This window comes from Apodemus sylvaticus, chromosome 2 (genome assembly GCF_947179515.1).
Source record: "Apodemus sylvaticus chromosome 2, mApoSyl1.1, whole genome shotgun sequence".
NCBI classification, from domain to species: domain Eukaryota; kingdom Metazoa; phylum Chordata; class Mammalia; order Rodentia; family Muridae; genus Apodemus; species Apodemus sylvaticus.
The window spans coordinates 117258531-117280520 of record NC_067473.1 but is presented as its reverse complement, the minus strand read 5'-3'; the positions used below and the strand labels follow the sequence as shown (position 1 = coordinate 117280520).

Genomic DNA, 21990 nt, shown 5'->3' with positions numbered 1-21990 from the left:
ACATATGAAAAACTCCTGCCTTGCAAGCTTTGAAGAGACTGCAGCAGCATCTAGGCCCAGCATGTAGTCATAATTAAGCATCCCCAGATGGCCGGCTGACAGAAGACACAGCATCAGCTGAGTGGCTCATCAGCTCTCAGGGCCGCTGCGCACGGGCTTTAACCCTTCCAACAGGTAGCCCCTGAGCACCACCCAGGCCCTGAGCAGATATCTATGGTGATGATTGTAAACCCAAGGTTCTTAAGAAGGGTTCCCCAAGGTTGGGGAAAGAAAACATGAGGAGACTGGACATTATGACTTTTATACAAACGCAAGGTAAAATAAAGATTTGTGAATCAACTATAACACACTATTTTTGTTTTAAAGACTTAAGGGAGGGTTCGATGAGTTTGTGTCTGACTCAAACTTCAGGCTCTTGTGGGACAGACAGTAGGGCAGTCTGGAGAGCTGCCCCACCTCTCAGAGTCCACGGGAAAGCTGCTCTTGACTACCCCAAGTGCACATCCAATGCTCAAAATGACAAAGTTACCCCAGGAAGCAGCCTCAAGTATCAGGCAAACACTTGAAGCCTCAGCTTTATGGTAAAGCGCACTGTGCTCCCCCTACCGTGGATTAGAAACCACTGCTGATACAAGAGAACAGACCCCAAGAGAGACAGATTCTGGAGACTTATGTGAGAAGAATTTTGGAGAAGAGATGGGATGGGGTGAGAAAAGATTAAGTTGAGCAGTGTCTGTAGATTACTCTCTCAGAACTTGTGTATAAGAAAGGAGCTGCCCCAAAGGAAGAATTGCCAGGAATTGTGAAAACCACACTAGAGAGTGAAAACTCTAAGATACAGAAGTCAAGGAAAGCTGGTGGGACAATCCCACAGGTCAGAGGGAAGAGGCTAACATTACAGCACCAGTGGTTCCCAACTTTCTTAATGCCGCAACCCTTTTATACAGCTCTTCAGATTGTGGTGACCCGCAAGCATAGCATTATTTTCATTGCTGCTTTGTTTGCTAGTTAAGAATCATAATGTAACTATCTGTATTTTATGATGGTCTTAGGCAACCTCTGTGAAAGGGTCATCTGACTCCTGACAGGGTCATAACCCACATACTGAGAACCACGGTGCGAGGCGGTGGACGACAGAGCCAACGTGAGTCAATTTGCTGCAAAGGGTAGGGGAGGGCAAAGGTGGTTATTGTACATTGCAGTAAGCATAAAGAAAGGGGGAACTCAAGTGGGTTCCGACCTATGGTTTTGCTTTTGGCACAGCACAAAGTCATCTTCAAAACTGGATGAGAAAGAAACAATGAGGCAAAAGCCTCATGCACCTGCCTCAGGCCACAGGTCAAAGACAGGTCAAAGACATGCTCCAGCGCTCAAGCGTCGGAACACGGAAAACATTTCAGACCCTATCCTTCCCTCTACTTTTCAACCTTATTATGTATCTTTCTAGAACTCATTTCTAGTTACAAAGTCCAAAAAGTAGGAAGAACAGCAGAGAAACCTTTTTATTAAAGTGTGCGTGTGTGTGTGTGTGTGTGTGTGTCTGTGTGTGTCTGTGTGTGTGTGTCTGTGTGTCTATGTGTGGGTATGTGCGTGTGAGCTTGCATGACTGCAGGGTCAGAAGACCATCTTTAATAGACTGGAGTTTCTTAAAGTTGAACGAAGGCTATTCTTTTTTTTTTTTAATTTATTGATATATTTATTTACATTTCAAATGATTTCCCCATTTCTGGACCCCCACTCCCCGAAAGTCCCATCAGTCCCCTTCCCTTGCCCTGTTTTCCCACCCAACCCTTCCCACTTCCCCATTCTGGTTTTGCCCTATACTGCAACACTGAGTCTTTCCAGAACAAGGGGCCACTCCTCCGTTCTTCTTGTACCTCATTTGATGTGTGGATTATGTTTTGGGTATTCCAGTTTTCTAGGTTAATATCCACTTATTAGTGAGTGCATACCATGATTCCTCATAAAATGACAAAATTTCTGTAAGGCAAAGGACACCATCAAAAGGACAGATCGGCAACCAACAAATTGGGAAAAGATCTTCACCAATCCTACATCAGATAGAGGGCTAATATCTAATATATATAAAGAACTCAAGAAGTTAGACTCCAGAAAAACCAAACAACCCTATTAAAAAATGGGGTACAGAGTTAAACAAAGAATTCTCACCTGAAGAATTTCGGATGGCGGAGAAACATCTTTAAAAATGCTCAACTTCATTAGTCATTAGGGAAATACAAATCAAAACAACCCTGAGATTTCACCTTACACCAGTCAGAATGGCTAAGAATAAAAATTCAGGAGACAGCAGGTGTTGGTGAGGATGTGGAGAAAGAGGAACACTCCTCCACTGCTGGTGGGGTTGCAAATTGGTACAACCACTCTGGAAATCAGTCTGGCGGTTCCTCTGAAAACTGGGCACCTCACTTCCAGAAGATCCTGCTATACCACTCCTGGGCATATACCCAAAAGATTCCCCAGCATGTAATAAGGATACATGTTCTACTATGTTCATAGCAGCCCTATTTATAATTGCCAGAAGTTGGAAAGAACCCAGGTGTCCCTCAACAGAAGAGTGGATGCAAAAAATGTGGTATATATACACAATGGAGTACTATTCAGCCATTAGAAACAATGAATTCATGAAATTCTTAGGCAAATGGATGGAGCTGGAGAACATCATACTAAGTGAGGTAACCCAGACTCAAATGAACGAAGGCTATTCTAATACCTGGGAGACGTTTATTTTACTTTGGAAAGGGTTTTTGATATGTTTTACTCTTCCTCTCACCTGTTCATGATCCAGGGAATTTGATCACAGGCAAACAAACACTGCAACTCTAGTAAGGCAGTAAAGGAAACTGGGCAGTCCTTCAGTTCTGGAGACCTTGTTGAGCTTCTGCTATATAAAAAGTCCAAGATAGTTGTCTCTTTCCGTCACCTGTATTTATTCTCTCTTCTACAATGCTTAGCTTTTACTGTCAAAACTGAACACAAACTAGAGTTACCCAGGAAAAAGAAGCCTCAACAGAAGAATAGCATCTATCGTGTTGGACTTGAGCATGTCTATTGCATACTTTCTTGATTGCTTGATGGGACAGCGGTGTGGGCAGCTGTGGGCAGCACCATTCCTAGACAGGTGGGCCTGTGATGTAGAAAGCTAGCTGAATGTAAGCTTAGGAGAAAGCTGATAAGCAGCAGTCCTCTCTGGTCTCTGCTTCAGTTCCACCTCCAGGTTCCTGCCCTGACTTCCTCTCTAGGTACTGTGACCAAATAGAGTAAGATGAAATAAATCCTTTATTCCCCAAGTTGCTTTTGGTCATTGTTTTATAGAGTAATAGAAAATCAAACTATGACACTTTTTATTCAATTAATCTTGTACTTACTGACTAGGCCCCTACGAATGTCACCTACAGCCCTATTCCAGAGCACTGCACCTCAGATTTTAATAGAACTACGGTCACTGCGGGATCCCACTGTAAAGCAGACTCTGACCTGGAGCTGCATGCCATACTGCCTGCTACTCAGTGACTCTTACCTTACGAAGGTCCTAGAGCAGCGCTCGAAGTGTAGTTGGCCCAGAAATGCCTGCTGCTCAGTAGACGGCTGCCAGCCCACATGGAAATAAAGAGCAAGTTCATCAATCAAATCTAAGCCAGGTTCTATTCTAACCATCGAAGGGGCTGCTCATCGATTCCCCTTCCAGTACAAGACCCCATCGGCAGCAATTCTACATTTACATCAACTTCTTCCAAGACCAGGCAACCAGGCAAAAACACTGGTCTCTTCAAAGTTGGTGACGGGACAGTCTCACTTTCTTAAGGCCACTTTGACTGTCCCTTCATTTATAGCTGGCTGCTTTACTGTGACTCGTGTGCTCTGTTCTTTCTCTTGAAGGGGAATGCCCTCAGAAGTGAATGGGGTGCTGCAGGTCTACTGACCCTGAGCAGTGAGTCAGCACAGCCTGACTCTGTACCTCCAGTAACAGAGCTGAAAACTACATTCTCTTTCTTTGGTCAGCCACACCATGCTACACATGCTACAGTCTGAGTTAACTGACCCTTGAAATACCTAAGGCTTTCTACTCTCACTGCTTGTAATCTTTGCCTTCACTGAACCATGCTGGGAAAGTTGGTTAAAATTAACTAAGAGCCACATTTATGACTTCACTCTTATCCCTAACATTAAAGCCAACCCATTGTTTCAGTTGTAAAGATTGTTCTAACACCCAAGGCAGTTCTACCTGCCAACAGAAACATAACTGACAAGAATGTCTTGTTACTTTAAATAAGTTACTACTATAATTATAAAAGAACATAAAATTAATGGTAAGCATAAGAACAGCCAACTTAACTTGCTTTTTCTCATGCTTATTTTTCTTGGGAATGGTGTAAAATGGCTTCTTCCATAGCACCATGAGATCTCAGAGATGAAGAAATATGTAACGAAACCCATGGGCCTCCCAGCTGCTTTTGCTGATCAGGAGAAACCCTTTCCCCCAGAGCTCCCCTACATGAAAGTTAGCATCTGATGGAGATTCTACCACAGATGACAAGTCATGTTGATTTTTTTGAAATGTATAAGTACTAAAGTTAACCTTATATTTAATGATAAAGGACTGAATGCTTTCCTATTAAGATTGGGAACAAAGCAAGGATACTCAATGAAGTATTACAAGTTCCAGACATTACAGGAAGGCTACATAGGGGGAAAAGGCATGGAGAAAAGCCATCTCTAATTGCAAGTTTGGCAAACTGACAGGATATAGTATAAAAATTAGCTGTATTTCTAAATACTAGCACTAAACCCATGGGTTTTTTTTTTAAATCTCAAACTAGTGTTAGGGGCTGTAATTTAGAGGTAAAACATGCAGAGTGAGGCCTAGGACTGGATAAGATATACAAAACCATTTAAAATGACTAAAAAATTAATAAGCTTTGCTATAAATCTAAGAATGTTTACAAGCTCGTGTACAGAAAGGCACACAATTGGTAGTAAGCGATCTCACAGATGAAGTGGATGAGACGCAGATCATGTTCATTTATAAGATGCCACATAGAAGCCGGGCGGTGGTGGCACACACCTGTAATCCCAGCACTTGGGAGGCAGAGGCAGGCGGATTTCTGAGTTCGAGGCCAGCCTGGTCTACAGAGACAGGACAGCCAGGGCTACACAGAGAAACCCTGTCTCGAAAAAACCAAATCCCAAAAAAAAAAAAAAAAAAAAAAAAAAAGATGCTACATAGAAAAGATGTCCATGCTCCCCAAACAGAAATACAGGTTTGATATTCTTCCTATCAAAATTCTATATTATCCCAAAATATATATTGTTGTGTTGTGAACTGAATGTGAGATACCTGCACAGGCTTGCTTACATGTTTGAATAATCAGTCCCTACCTGGTGCTGCTATTTTGTAAGGAGGCGTGTCTCTGCTGCAGAAAGTGGGTTACTGAGGATGGACTCTGAGTTTTTATGAACTAACCCTACTTCCTGTCTCTTTGCTTCCTGCCTGAAAACAATGTGAGCAGCTGCCTCATACCCCTGCCACTAGGTCTTCTCTTCCACGACGACTGCAACTCTTCTTAAACCACGAGCCAAAATCCTCCTTTATTAGGCATATGTCACAATGGTATTAATATACTATAGACTAGAATATTTTAAAGCATTCTGAGGAAAATCTGAGAAAGTCTTGTTTAATAGCAGAATGTGGTAGCACACACCTATAATACCAGAACTTGGTGGATGAAGGCAGGAGAATCAGGAGTTCAAGGCTACATAGTTAAGGTAACCCAAGCTATAGCATGAGACTGTCAGGGCAGAGGTGTTACTATATAGTTTCAATAAACAAGAACAGAAGAAATAGGTGGAAAGATAGACATACAGTTGGTAAGAGAACAAAGAAAGGCCTAATAATGGATCCCCACAATTAAAGTTCCTGGGGCAGGGGGTGCTGGGACTCAAACCCAGGACTTTGTATATGTAGACAAGTATGCTACTACTAAGCTACAATTCTAGTTCAAGTGACAGTTCAAGTTCACAACCAGGGGAACAGGGGTTCCTTTTCAAAACTGGTGCTAGAACAATTTGCCATTTATAAGCAAAAAGCCTCAAGGCTTCTATAAAACTGAACCAAAAATGGTTCATGGACAAGTGTAAAACTAAAATTTTAGAGGAAAAAAAAATGGGAGAAAGTCTTCAGAATTGAGGGCTAAACAAAACCTCCTTCAATTTGCCACCAGAAGCCTAATCCATATGGGGAAGCTTTTGGGTGATCACCTCCACAGAAGATGGGGTGAAGGAGAAAGCTGGCTGTGGAGGCTGACCAAAAGAGAGGCCAAGATACAGGAGTCCAGGGAATTCCACAACAGGAACAAGTTGTTTCCAGAGAACTCTAGCTAGGAGTGAGTCATCACTAGTGTGGGGTCCATCCAGTCAGGATCCCAGGACAAGTAAGTCCTCAGAGTGTTCCAGCAGAAAACTAGCTATATCTACACATTTAAAACATGACTTGCTAAGTGTTTTAGTTAGGGTTTTACTGCTGTGAACAGAAACCATGACCACAGAAACTCTTGTACAGACAACATTCAGATGGGCTGGCTTACAGGGTCAGAGGTTCAGTCCATCATCATCAAGGCAGGAGCATGGCAGCATCCAGGCAGGCATGGTGCTGGAAGAGCTGTGAGTTCTACATTTTCATCTGAAGGCTGCTAGGAGAAGACTGGCTCCCACAAGGTTAGGGTCTTAAAGCCATGCTCACAGTGACACACTTCCCCCAACAGGGCCACACTTCCAAACAGTGCCACTTCCTGGCCAAGCATATTCAAACTACCACACTAAGGGAGGAGAACCTGGGATCGCATGGCTGAAATGTATACAGAATACTGAGAGCAAAGATGGAACAGATACAAGTCCTAATGAGACGGCCACAGGGGAAAGCAAGCGGCAGTGCTGGCACCAGGAGCAGATCCCTCTCACAGCAATGTGAAAACCAAAGTTACCACAGCCAACCTACTGCCAAAACTGACCACCATTCCAATGACTGCAGGAGGGGAATAAAGCTAATACCTCAAATGGGGTGCCCTGCAGGATGAAAACAGCTAAATCCTTACACGCCACGGGAATAATGCCTGAAATGAAGTAAAAGCTAAGAACAAAAGTGGTTTGGGAAGTACATTCACAGAATCAACTCCCATTATGACCTCTAGGATCCTGAGGTGGCACCGGAGGACGGCGTGGGCCTGCCTGATGTGTTCTTGTTACCTAGATGACTTAGTTTTGATAAAATCTAAATTAAAAACAAAACCAAACTGTCATGTTAATACATCACTGGATCAGAACATGATCCCATACAACTAAGCTCCTAATTGGACCCATTAATTTTGATTTTTTTTCAGGCCTGTGCTTTTTTGGTTTCTCAGCTAGCATAAAGCAAGGCCTCATGTTTCCAAATGAGTAGGAGAAGGAGAAAGAATGGGATTGCTTTTCTAACATAGATAACAGAGTGGGAAGGGCCTTCTAGGAAGCGATGGAGCAGCAGCAGAGATGAGAAGGTGTGAGACTGCTGAGAAAGCATGGAGCAAGCACGCGGGAAGGCACAGACAGAGAAGGGGGAGGAAGAGTGGAGGGAGAAGTGAAGGAGAAGGAGGGGGAGGGCAGAAATGTCCGGGGATCTCCCATGTGCATAAGGCAGGGCAAGCAGAAGACCTCAGACCCATCACAGACCCCCTGTGGTCTTGAGCCTCGGGGGTTGCAGGCTGGTTCTGCAGAATTTGGTCAGTCTCAAATATGCTTAGTAGTAGGCTCTCACTGCACCTGACTTTAATCTCTGCTTTTTACCAATGCCTTAAAATCTGGAACACTAAGGAATGACCTCTAGATGGTTCGTGTGGATCTGCTTCTGCCACCACCAAACATCCATTTCACCCACTTACTGAACTACTTTCTATGTGTTAAGCAGTGTGTCAAACTATTCTGTTTCTTGTTTTAAATAACTCACACTGTGATGGCAGAACTGCTTAAAACATGCCAGGTGAAACAACATATCGGTAGAAACAAAAGCTGTGGAAATAGCAAAAAATAACCATGTACATATTTAAACATTTCTATTATGCATTCTGCCAAACAATCAAAAACAACAAATGACAAATAAGAAGCTCTCTAGAGCGGGGTGGTGGTGGCGCATGCCTTTAATCCCAGCACTTGAGAGGCAGAGGCAGTCGGATTTCTGAGTTCAAGGCCAGCCTGATCAACAGAGTGAGTTCCAGGACAGCCAGGGCTACACAGAGAAACCCTGTCTCGAAAAACAAAAAAAAAAACAAAAACAAAAAAAAAAAAGAAGAAGAAGAAGAAAAAGCAGCTCTCCAGAAATCTCACTTTGCTCTGGTTATCACACTATGGTCAATATTTCTTTCTTTTTTTTCTTTTAATTCTTTTTTTTTTCATTTTATTTATTTTACTTATATGAGTACACTGTAGTTGTCCTCAGACACACCAGAAGAGGACATCAGATCTCATAACAGATGGTTGTGAGCCACCATGTGGTTGCTTGGAATTGAACTCAGGCCCTCTAGCAGAGCAGTCAGTGCTCTTAACTGCTGAGCCATCTCTCCGGCCCACAATCTTTCTTTTTAAATCCAGTTACTATTTCACAGTAACATGCAATTTCATCATAAGCACACCAGCATGTAATTCTGAAACAGACTCTTTAATAATGGTAGAAATGTAAGTTTTTAAAAGGTTTGTTTTTTTAATTATGTGTCTGTGTACCTGTGTGCATGATCACACAGGTGCTCTGAGAGGCCAGAGGCATTAGGCTCTCTGAAGCCAGTGTCATCATGGTAGTTGTGATACAGGTGCTAGGAATCTGTACCAAGTTGGCAGCCAAACTTGGTAATGTATAATAGTCACCCAGGTGGTACTGGTTTTGAAACATGAAAGGGTAGCAGCTGATGCTTGGCACTGTGAGGGGCCAGGAGAGGCTGTTGGTGAAGGTGCAGCCTCAGTGGCAGTTGAAGGCCCAGGACTGAAGAGGTCAAGAAAGAAGTTGAGGCTTAGCACTATGATTTGTAAAACGATAGTCCAGTTGCAGCAGAAGACAGCAGTGTTTGGAGATGCCAGTACTATGAGATGATCACCAAGAACAGCAGCAGCAGTGGAGTACAGGCAGTTGGAGCCTAGAAGACAAGATGTGTGCTACAAAGGGCAGAGCTGGAGAAGGACCCTTGGAGACACTTCAAAGATCATAAGTGGATCCCAGATATTGGATGGTTAGAAGAATTTGATTTTGATTGTGACTGTTCCCTGATATTTTTCCCTCTTGAAGTTAAGTATTTTAGTGGAACCCACAGTTAAGAAACTTTGAATTGTAAAAATACTTTGAATTTTAAAAGATATTGGATACTTTAAAGGAATTGAACTTTTAATATATAAAGACTGTGGGACTTTTAAAGTTATTTAGATCTTGGGGATCAATAAGAAAATAAGGATTGAGGCTTAATAGTAATGTGTTTGTGTGTCAAGTTGACAAGAGGTCAGTTGTACTGGCTAGTTTTTTGTGTCAACTTGACAAGAGCTGGAGTTATCACAGATAAAGAAGCCTTCCTTGAGGAAATGCCTCCAAGAGATCGAGCTGTAAGGCATTTTCTCAATTAGTGATCAAGGGTGGGAGGGCCCACTGTGGATGATGCCATCCCTGGGCTGGTGAGCAAGCCAGTAAATAATATCCCTCCATGACCTCTACATCAGCTCCTGCTTCCTGACCTGCTTGAGTTCCAGTCCTGACTTCCTTTGGTGATGAACAGCAGTGTGGAAGTATAAGCTGAATAAACCCTTTCCTCCCCAACTTGCTTCTTGGTCATGATCTTTGTGCAGGAATAGAAACGTGACTAAGACAGAATGGAACTCTAGTCCTCTAGACGAACAGTATAGGCTCTTAAGTGCTGAGCCATCTCTCCCAGTAAGTTTGTTTGTTTGTTTTTTAAATTAAGGTATAACTCTAAAGTCACAAAGATTTATACCTATTCATGAACTTTTATCATGGAATCACAAAGTATCATGAAGTGATACTATAAACTATAAAAAGCATAAAGTTGTGTCAGGACATGTTCACAGTATACAGAAGGGCTCATTAGGTTGGCAACCAAACCACAACAAAGGGCTGGCAACTGATGGAAGGCAGAAAGAGTGAACAGTTTCCAGAGAGTTGAGCTTCCATATCAAATGCTTTTCCAAGGTCACAAACTATTTTTCTAAATTAAAGTGCTCAGTTCCCCCTGAGTGAAAAATAAGTTCCTTTTCCCCTTCAGTCTCCAGTTGAGGGTGATCAGGGCAGGAACAGAGCCCTATACACTCTAGTTGTTGGTTCCACTTTGTGTAAGAGCTTGCTGCCAACTCAAGGAAGGTGTCAGCCAGTGACTTTCCTAGGCAGCACAGTATTCCTGACCTGTGGTACGAAGCAGCCACAGTAGGCAAGTCATGGGGCGGCAGGGTAAAACCTACTACTATTATTGTGTTAAGTTGACACAACAAATAACTGACTCTGGTGACTTATTACTATGTTCGCTTATCAGTGCATTGCCCCATACTCTTCAGAGAATTTCTTGAGGTAGATGGTAATTAACACAGAAACCCACAACTGGTCAATGTGCAGAGAATAAGAGAGTCTGAACTGCTAAGCTCTAACAGGAATGGATTCCTGTATCACACCTCTCCCTGTGAAGTTCAGGGATCTATGTGGGAGACAGGGCAGAAAGCAAGAAAACAATGTTTTTCACAACAGGGCAAATGCACACATGAACTCGTATCAGTTATAAAATAGTGCACAAGACCTGCGAAAACTCAAACCAGACAAAATCTCAGCATGAAGGGGGCGGGGTAGTCATGAAGCCACCCCTAGCTGAGGGACTATTGGTATTTGATTACTACTGCAGGAGGAAAAGTCAGTTCTCTTCAGTGGTGAGTACACCAACCACACTTCAGTGCAGGCTCCACACCTAGGTGTAATCAGCCAACACAGAACAGGTTTTAAGAGAGAAAACCCAAAAGCTAGAAAGATGAGGTGGGGGAGGACCCAGGAAGAGTTGGGGTAAGGAGATGAATATGATCAAAACATATTTTTAGGAAATTAATGTAAAAATACGATTTAAAAACTGTATAATGTACAGTCACACCGGGCAGCGCTTACCATGATCTGGATCTCCCTCTTGCACACCTGGAGGTCGTGCTCATTGTTGACAAACATACGTTTCAAGGCACATTTCACCCCATTGCTTGTTCTCACCAGAAAGACAAGAGCGAATCCACCTGTGAGAAAAACACACAAAGATGAGTCACTCTGGCTACGTTGGCACCCCTCATGGCACGGACACTGCCATCAGTCACTCTGGCTACGTTGGCACCCCTCATGGCACGGACACCGCCATCAGCCAGGCTCCAAACCATGCCAGCCTAGACAGCATTCTTACGCTCTTAGAACTTATAGCCAGAGTCAGAGACGCCCTGAACCTCTACCTCAGAATCAAGGAAGAACCTTCCAAGAAACTACAAGAGTCTTTTTATTAATCCCAGTACTTCCTTTCTTATCAGAAAAAGCTAGAAAACTCTCTCAGTGCATGCTAACATCAACAGCTGTCAGTTTATTTCAGGGCTCTCCATTGCCTGTCACTACAACTATATTCTTTAGTATTCAGATAAACACTGAAACTTCCTACAGAATCTATAACAGCAACCACTATATCTCTAATATTTTCATCCCCCCCAAACAAACAAACAAACAAACCCAACCCATGGCTTTTACTTTCTTGCAAAAGATTAAACTGCTCCATTACCAATTTTATGTATAGAATTTTTGAGTATTTACTTTTTAATTTACTCAATAATTTTTGAGTATTATTTTTGGATTTCCAGACAGGGTTTCTCTGTGTAACCCTGGCTGTCCTCGAACTCAAAGAATCCATCTGCATCTGCCTCCTGAGTGCTGGAATTAAAGGCATGAAAAACCACACCCAGCTGAGTACTTGCTTTTTAAAAAAGAACACTCAGCATCAAAAACTAAGTCTTCTCTCTCTTCTTCTCCATCCTGATTTTTTCCCTTTTTTGAGGTAGGGTCTCATGTGGCCTTGGCTGGCCTTGAGCTGACTGTCTCAGGGATTTCTGCCCTGGTAAATCCCAAGATTATCAAATGTGTACCACCACATTCAGCCCATATTTCCTAAATTCCAAGATGCATATCTTTAGAATATACCATCTTTAAGAGATGCAACAAAAAATTAATGCAAGAACTACTAGTCTAGTAGTACATATACATACTATAGCACCATTTATCTTTTCTTCACCACCAAAAAAAAAAAAAAATTCTGTTGGAACCATGGTATGGCTTACAATGTATTAGAATTGGAAAAAGTAGTTGCAAAAATATAAAACCTCCCATTTATATTAATAAATGTTTTATATACAGTCCAAGAAGATATTTACTTTGCCAGACATTTTTAAACACTTAATGGTTTCATTCAGTTATAGATTGGAAGAGCAGCACCATAAAGCCCCCCCAAACAAATCTGTTCTGTGCATAAAGAAGAGAGGCTTTAGGAGTTTCACAGCTAGTTGTGGACAGAACCTGGAGCGGTATCATTATTCTGACTGCTGCCCCAAAACTGGTTCCCTCTACTTCACCTATAATGACAAAAACAAAAACCAAAAACCAAACCCAAAAACCCACAAAATATCTCTTCACATAACAAGGCAAAGCCAACGTCTCTGCTGAATTAAATGGGCAAATGAGTATTTCCTTCACTGGAAATAAATAATCCTTCATTACATTGACAACCCAGGCTCCACAAAGTTTAAAAAAATGACTTACAAATATACACATTAGCTCATAAATGGTTCATCGCAGTTCCTGCCTTTCTTGCCTAAAGAGTTGAATGTTCCCACTCCCAAGAATTTGTATTTTAAAGGCATTTTAATGTGTGATACCTAACATCCCTGAAGGACAAGCCACTCCATTTTGAAGCAGGTCATGCTATTGCAATGAGAGATAACAGCCACCAGATGGGAGCAGTGCTGCAGAAACAGGACCTCTCCAGCTATGGCTGAAAACGCAGCAGGCCAGGCCAGGTTTGCAATACCTACAATCATGATAAATCTTAAAGCGAAGCAACGGCTTACTATACCCAACATAGTCAGAATCACACTATTAAGCACCTAGGGGTTTATGTGTAAATGGAGAAAATTAAACCATAAGATCAAGATCAAAATCTAGTAAGATTTTCAGCCTAAAGGTGCCAGCCACTACCAGTGCACTGTGGAGCAAATGGAGTTAACTACTAGGTGAGAAGGAAGGGCGGCAGCACTTCCCCAATGTGGTCCCATTCCCCACGGGGATCAGGGGATCAAATCTCAGGCTCCAAAGCGAACTAAGGATGCTTCAGACAGAGGTAAGAACCATGTGGCCTGTGCCAGTCTCATTTCCCAAGGGAAAGGGGCTCCATCTGTGAAGTTCTGCTTCAGCAGATGAGGCAGGAGGGTAACTTTCATACTGTCACACTTGACCTCTTAAGAATGTGAGGATGATTTAATTTACAAAAGGAAACATATATTCCTTTATTTTCCCTCAAATATATAGCACTCTGTTCTATTTTTTTATTGCAATGTATATTAACTTATGGAAGAGTGAGTTTCACTATGACACATCCACACATATAATATACTTCTTTCATACCTCCCAACATTGTACCTTTCTTGTCCTCAATTTCTCGTTGTTTGTTGAAGCAGGCCACTCACTCTAGTCTAGGCTGACTCAAAACTCCTCTTGAACTCAGGCAGGCTTCAAAGTCAGAGTAATCCTCCTGACTCAGCCTTCTGAGTTCTGGGACTATATGTGTGAAATATGACACCCAGCTTTCAGTTTGTTTATTGTTTGTTTGTTTTTGAGACAGGGTTTCTCTGTGTAGCCCTGGCTGTCCTGGAACTCACTCTGTAGTCCAAGCTGGCCTTGAACTCACAGAGACCCACCTGGCTCTGGCTCTGAGTATTGGTATTAAAGGCTTGTACTACCACTCCCTGGCCATGCTTTGGTTTTTAATTTTTGATGGGAACCGAAGATCTATTTGTAACTCACTGTGAGTTTATTACTGTGTCTCTGATGTTGGTGCCTGCCCACCCACCCACCGGGTCATCACGCCTTAGAACAATGCTTACCACATAGTCAAAACTCAATAATGAAGACATTTCTCTCTTAATTTTTACTATAGAGAATAGAAAAGGCAACAAAGTGTGGCAAAGATCATGGAAAACCAGGTACAAATGGCTGTGAGGGTTACCACACATATGCAGGCGTATGGACTTGGTGGACATGCATGTGTATGTGGAAACCAGAGGTCCATCTGAGATGTGGTTCTTCAGGAACTGCCTACCTTGTTTTTAAGACAGGGTCTCTCACTGAGCTGTAGTTTGCCAACTAGGCTAAATCTGGCCCATGGGGCCCCCAAAATCCTCCCATCTTTCCTTGCCTAGTGTGGGATTTATATGGGAGCTAGGGATTTAACTCAGATCTTCATATTTACACAGCAAGCACTTTACCAAGTGAGCCACTCCCATTCCCCCAGCTCCAATCAGCAAAGTTAATTTCTAAAGGTAAGGAGATACAGAGCCAGAAATGGCTCTGCTGGTAAAGGCATCCAAAACTAAGCCTAACCAAATGACTACAATCCCTGTCACCTACAAAAAGGAAAGAGCTGCCGGGCGGTAGTGGCACACGCCTATAATCCCAGCACTCTGGGAGGCAGAGGCAGGCGGATTTCTGAGTTCGAGGCCAGCCTGGTCTACAGAATGAGTTCCAGGACAGCCAGGGCTATACAGAGAAACCCTGTCTCAAAAAAACCCAAATCCAAAAAACCAAACCCCTCCCCCTCCAAAAAAGTAAACTGCTGATTCCTACAGTTGTCCTCTGACTTCCACATATCCCTCCCCAAAATGAATGAATGAATGAATGAATGAATGATGGATGGATGGATGGATGGATGGATGGGAAAAGAAGATTTAAAAACCTAAAATGGTAACCCAATTTTTATTTGAAAACTCTAGACTTAAACACAAGCAATAAGTCATATTTTATATTAATGGTGAATAACTCAACACTATAGAAGATAAACACATTACAGACTCTGAGCTTCCAGTATTCTGCCTCTGATCTAATCTAAACCCTTCATTTTATTGATGTGCAGAGACAGGAAACAACATAATAAGTGTCCCACATTCTTAAAAGAACACTTGTAAGCAAACTCCAATTCATGAGCATATATTGGTTAGCAAGTTCTTGCCAGAAAAGTCCCAAAACTTCCATGCTTATAGACCCAGAAATATGGCTATTTCCCTTACATAAAATAGACAAAGATTAAATTCTCCATTCGAGAACACAGAGATAATTAGCAAGAAATTCCCTAAGACCCCTTATCTAGCTGTGGTTTTCTTTCTAAGCCAGCTGGACACACATCACGATGGCCTCCATGCACTCCCGGAACCATCACAACAGGGAGCCGCTTCTGCAGACCTCTTTGCCTTTGCCTTTGCCTTTGCCTTTGCCTTTCCTCTTTGCCTGCAACATGAGCTCTAGTTTTTCTGTACTTTAGCTTTGCTTGGCCTAGACAGAATCACACACTTATAGAATCTCACGCCTGGCTTCTTTCCCACAGCATATTTCTGAATTCATTCTCATTGCTATAGGTATTAGTAGTTTAGGGCTTGTTTTTTCAACTGTTCCATTGTACAGATGCCCATAGTTCATTGATCCACTATGGAAGGACATGTAAATGTCTCTAGCTTTGTGCGATTACAAATTAAATATCTGTACAGAAGAAAGGCCTTTTTCATAGACATAGGCAGTCCTTCCTGGGCCACATGACAAGCTTAACCACCCGAATGGTCCCTCACAGTGATTATCAGCCATATGGAAGTTCTAATTCCATGTCCTCCCCAGCTCCCCAGCCCATGGCTACAGGTCTTTTCATTGTAGCTATTCATTTTCATGTGTCATCATCTGACTGTGATTTTAATTTGCATTTTCTAACATATCATACATCACTGAAAGCCCTAGCAAGAGTTGCTTTCCTAATACTTTCCTGAGAAAGGCTTCAATCAGCACAGATTGAAGGAATTGCCAAAGAAATTAATGACACAACTAGGACCTCTACTTTTCAAATACATAAAGACATCTAGCTCTCTGCTGGTATTAAGAATCTGTAATACAGGAATCAGCTTGACAAGCTAAGACAGAGCTGATGGCCCTGCTTCTGTTTGTAAGGCCAGTGAAGTACACAGGGCACGGATTACAGTCTCTCCAAGTGGCTGGGAAAATTATGTAATCTTGGAGCAAAATGTCTCAGTGCTCAAATCAACAAAAGATCACAATATCAAAGAGAAGCTTTTCATCAACAAAGATAAAATCTTCTTGGGACCTCGTCGTGGGAGTTAACATCCATACGCAGTACTGCAGTGGAGGCAAAGCCTCTACCGCCTCTTCATCAGACACTGAATCACGGAAGGCGGCGGCAGCGGCAGCCTAGGATGTCCTACTGCAGTGACCTGCACCCAGGAAGGGAAGGTGAGTCTGGGAAGGAAGGCAAACAGACAGAGAGCCCTGAGGTTATCTGAGAAGTGCTGGGGGCAACTGGACAGGCATGAGAAGGCTGAGATGAGAAGCTGGACAGACACCCATCCTGACTTTCAGACAGGGCTTTATGAGCTGCTGCTGCCAAAGAGGTTTTGCTGTTATCTTTAATAAGGGCCAAAATCCTAGGCAATAAAAATCTGACACATGGCACCAGCTTATTTTTTGCTCACAAAAAGAAAACTCTCTTCCTAACCCAAGTCCTCTCTACACCTTTGAGAATGCCGTTTACCTGCTTAAGATCAACAAAACAAAGGTCAAAGGAACAGGGATTCCCAAAGGAGGAGTGAATCATTCAGGCCCATTCGGTACCCTCTGCTCTCAACACAGACGTGCCTTCCTTTAAATTAACAGCACACTTGGTGAGTGGGCTGGCTGGAGTGCAGCTGCTCCTTCAATTACCCAAGAAGAGAAGAAATCATGAAAGAAAAGTCTTGGTGGGGAGGGATAGGAGGTTGGGGGGATAACATTTGAAATGTAAATAATGAAAAGATCCAATAGGAAGGAAGAAGGAAGGAAGGAAGGAAGGAAGGAAGGAAGGAAGGAAGGAAGGAAGGAAGGAAGGAAGGAAGGAAGGAAGGAAGGAAGGAAGGAACTTAGCTGAGGGGAACGGCATCATGAAGGCTTATGAAGGGCGGCCCTGGCCCAGCACTGTCCCTCTGACCTCCACTCCCTCACCTGCAGACCAAGAGATCAAGTTCATAGGTTTTATGCTGAGGTCCTCAACGCCCTGGATTACAGATGGTTCCACAATGGAGATGGGAAGGGAGATCTGACTTGATTGCACACAGCCTCTTTCTTAGTATCAAACAAAACAGCTCAACCTTTCCCTATGTAAGAGTTCTAGAAGATGCTAGGCAAAAGAAATAAAATAAAATAGGGGATTGGGGGGACAAATAGCCTAAAAGGAGGGGGAAAGTCTCCTAAATCCTAATCAAGTTAGGCTCCAGATTAAGACTGAGTTCCATACACTGTCCTGCTTCCATCGTCCTGAGTGTAAGAGGTAAGTAAGCCCTGCATTAAAACCCCCACCTGACCACCCATAATGGCAGAGTCCTCTAGGCAAGCATACTCCATGTTCTGTCCACAGTGTTTCTGAGCCCACACAGGGATGACCAAGAAACTAACAAATGTCATCCACACTTGACTCACACTGAAGACAACTTTGCCAGAAGTTTCAGAAGGAGTGATAATTTTTAAAGCTTTAGAACAGATGGCAAGAGCACAGCAAAGCTTGCACAGGAGAAAAGGTCGGTGTGACGTGTGTGTCTGCACTGACTGCAGTGGAGACTTGGGCTCGTTTTTCTAAAGTCAGTCTCTCTCTTGCCTCAGACTGAAATCACCATGTTCTGGGTCCTTCTGGGGAACATATCAAAGCAGTCTTTGCCCCAAGTAGAAAGAACATCCAGATGGGGATACTTGAGGTATTCAACACTCTCTTCCCAGCAGAGCTATGGGCACGGGACCAGAGAATGGCAATACTCTTGGGGTTCAGAACCCAACCAAGCCACAGCCCAGGCAAACCATGGGATCACTGGCAACTAAAGGCCTCTTCCTCTTTAGGCCTGCGGTGACCAGGGAACATCTCCAGTTCGGGGAGCTCCCTTAGGGGTTTGGAGAAAATTCATCCTCAAATCCCACCTTTACAAAAGGCACCTGCCTGTTTAGAACAAAAAAAGAAGAGTTGAAGAAATCAAAGAATTCTGTGTGAGGATCCAAAGCACACTGGCCTGGCTTGCCAGCAGCTACGTATGAGGAAGAGAGGGCCTTCCTTGTGTAACGTGGCTACGCCTTCACTGCTCTGCTGTCATAAACCAGCTATCTGGAAAATGCAAAAAGTGGTGAGGAGACACTGGCTGAGTTCTCCGTTCACTGAAATCCACAGCAGCCTCCCCTGGTCAAAAAAGTCATGCTCTCCTCTCCCACCGCAGCCAGGTGAGCTGGAAGCAGATACTGAATGTCATTCACCCCTTGAAACTCCTCGCTAGCATCTTAGCCCTCCTAGAACAAACACTGCCTGCTACCTACGGCTGGAAGGCTCAAAAAGATGTCCTAGCTTTTTCTAGACACTACAGCCAGCCAGTGCTTACCTCACACAGCCCTGTCCCAGTCTCCTTGCTTCCAGTGCTGTGCAGACTTCAGCCTGCCTGAGGTCCTTCTACACATGCTTCTCTTTTGGCATGGTTAGTTCCTACTTATTCTTTAAGTTTCTGGGAGTTCTTTCCTTGTCCCTGGTACCAGTACCCTGTTATGCCCAGCATCTTCTTCTCTAGGAGATAAGTGTAATTCAATACTTAGAAGGGAGATTCCAGGTCTGATCCCTTCCTCCTCTGTACACTATAAACTGACAAGAGCAGACATGATGACAGGTCCACTGTGGCCCCGTCACCAGCCCTGTACCTGCCATTCGTACAGCAAGTGCGCATGTGCTGTCAGAAAACCTGTCTGCTTAGCATTGAATAGTTCCCACATCAAAACAGCAACAACAGAAGCTCCACCTAGTCCTAGTTTTCCGCTCTCTCAGAATACAGAAAGGGATAGAAGGGCCAAACTTAAGAGTATCTTTTTGTGGAAGGATGACAAAGTTTCCCAAAGAGAAAACAACTTCTCTGTCCACCCTGGCACCTAAGGACAGCATGGGACACAGGTGTCAGCACCCTTCTTGCTCAGGCAGTGAGCTGACAGTGTAGCTCACAAAAACAGTAAGACACACTCATCCTTGTCTGTAAATGATCCCTTCATACAAACAAAACAAAACAAAACAAACAACAAAAGAAACAAAAACAAAACCCTTGTGCTGGTAATGAAAACCCACTTCAGGTAAGGAAAATAAATCATCCACCCGTGATCAGTCCCTCGGCATCCTCAGCTAATAGAGAAAGGAGTCGTTCCGTTGGCAAACACCTAGAAAGCAGCTAGGAGCCATGTCTGGAGAGACAGCTCTTCAAGCTCTAGTTCCACTGTGACCCTGTGCACATTTTCCTAAGGGTTTTGCAAAGATAAAACTGCCTGGCATTGTCTCTGTTACAACTGTTCATACTAGAACACATCAGCTCAACACCTTGCTTAAAGCTTTCTCAGCTTTCCACATTGACTGCTGCTCTAGAAAGACCACCTTCCAGTGTTTGATCTGGATCCGGCGACCAGGTGATGGAACACGCAATGGCATCAAAGGCATGTGACATAGGGCCTTGAGTCCCTTCACCCAGTACTGCAGCCAACTCTAGGTCTCTTTCTGACGCTAACCCACACAGTCAATCAAGTGGGTTCACTAAGTCTTGACCATTTCATACCCTAACCTTAGACTCACGTCAGCTCCATCCCTTATGCTTCTCCCTTAGCTCCTGTTATAGCTTTTCCCCCAGAAAACATTGAGTCTTCAGTTTCTTTTTAAAGATGTAAAGTTATCTAGTATCCTCTCTTAAAAGCATTAATGAAGCCACCAAGCTATAGTCTAAATTCCTAAATGCAATAGCAGAATCTTTATATTTTTCTCATCTTAAAAAAAATGACTTCGTAGCCCTCGCCATCTGTGGCATGTGGGTGAGCTGGCCTGGAGGCTGTGAGAGTGTGAAAGCCAGCCCAGCCCCTTCTCTGACGTGAGGTGGCACGGGAAAGATCCATCGCCATCTCACCCACCCTCACCCTGCAGCAAGCTGGAGAGTAGGCCCTGAGGTCACAAGGTGGGGGAGCCGACCCCACCCCTCACCTGGGCAAAGTAGGAGTGTTGGCCCCAGTGCCCAGGAGAGCTGGTGTGCTGACCAACTCAGCTTCCATCCAGGCCCAGATTCAGTGCTCTGAGCTGGCCCACCCCAACATTCACACCATTCTATGAACTGCTGGAGCTCATGAAGGGGCTGGTCCGGTTCTGTAGATTCAACGCTGCAGGATCTCCATGACACAGGCCAACAACAGGATATCCAGAGGAGTCCTGGTGAGGATCCACTACTGATAGTGTAGCAAAAGCCAGAGGCCTTGAATCAGACCAACGAGTCATTGCAGTGAACATATACAAGTAAAGCTATCTGGGCAATAAGACATACTGTGGCACACCAAGACACACTACAGCTTCCACAGTGAGATATTTTTGTTTTGTTTCAGTTTGGTATTTTTCTTTTGGGGGAGGGGTTTGCAAGGGCAGAAGGCAGATATGAAGGGATGGGAAGACAGTGGGATTAGGGTGCATGATGTGAAACTTATGAAGAATCAATAAAGTTTTTTAAAATTACTTTTATTTATCAGTGCCAAGGTATCTGTGTGGACAGAGGACAATTTGAGTGAATTGTTTCTTCTACCTCAGAAAGGCCTATGACTGAACTCAGGTCATCAAACTTGGCAGCAAGCACCTTTACCCTCACAACCACTGTCATATAAAAAAAATTTTCTGAGCTGATGGCTCAGCTGTTAAAAGTACATACTATTCTTGCAGAGGACCAGAGTTGGGTTCCCAGAACCCCTATCAGGAAGCTCATAACTGTCTGTAACTCTAGTTCTGGGTATCCAATGCCTTTGACCTCCTTGGGGACCTATATATAACACACATGGCATAAACACACACAGACACACACACACACACACACACACACACACACACATACTAGATAGATTGATAGACATACAGACAGACAATTGATAGGGTATAGGATGGATGGATGGCCCACAGTCAGCACTCTGCTGACTCTTTGCCATCTACCATCTATCTGTCTAAACACAACTCCTGTTACTTTGCTTTGAAGTCAGTATGACCTTGGGCACTTCACTCTACATGTTTCAGCATGCATGGTTTTAACGTTCATGGGCCTACGGTAGTTAATTTGGAGGTGTCAAACTTTTTCTTTTTTTCTCTTTCAATGCTGGGAATTGAACCAGTACCTCCAGCATGCTAAGGACACACTCTGCCCCTGCCCCCTTGGGTGTCAGCTTGACAGGACTGGGATAAACAGGGAATGAGTAAAGCATGCCTGGGTTTGTGTTTGCAAAGAATACAGATGTGCGGGACAGTAAACTGAGTAGGAAAGGCCAGCAGCAAATACGGACACTGTCCAGCAAGCTGGGGTACTCGGTTCCTCAGACTTCACTCTCCTGGGCCCACGGATGTTTCCTACTGTTGCTGCCCTTGACAACAAACATCAGGTTTTTCAGCACGAGTGGCTTGCCCAGAAAACCTTGGATTAATGACTACATTTTCTGGCTACTTCCCTCCACCCAACATTAATAAGTTTGGGGTTCACAGGTTCTTTTGGGGGTAGGAGATAACTAAGGTTTATTTACAGTGAAATGTATGAGCCTTTGAGATATTACTCAATGAGATCTGAGAATGCATGCAC

The 21990-nt window shown here is 43.5% G+C and overlaps 1 protein-coding gene across 10 annotated transcripts in view; it reads right to left on the bottom strand.

The window, feature by feature from the left end:
- Aak1 (AP2 associated kinase 1) overlaps positions 1-21990 on the bottom strand; it is a 151720-nt gene that overhangs the window by 68014 nt on the left and 61716 nt on the right. For 9 of the 10 annotated variants that reach the window (XM_052174235.1, XM_052174236.1, XM_052174233.1 and 6 more), the window contains one exon: positions 11183-11301. In XM_052174235.1, coding sequence (XP_052030195.1) covers positions 11183-11301 — 119 coding nt within the window. Of the gene's footprint in view, positions 1-11182; positions 11302-21990 lie in introns of those variants that run through there. The other variant, XM_052174243.1, reaches the window with a different exon arrangement.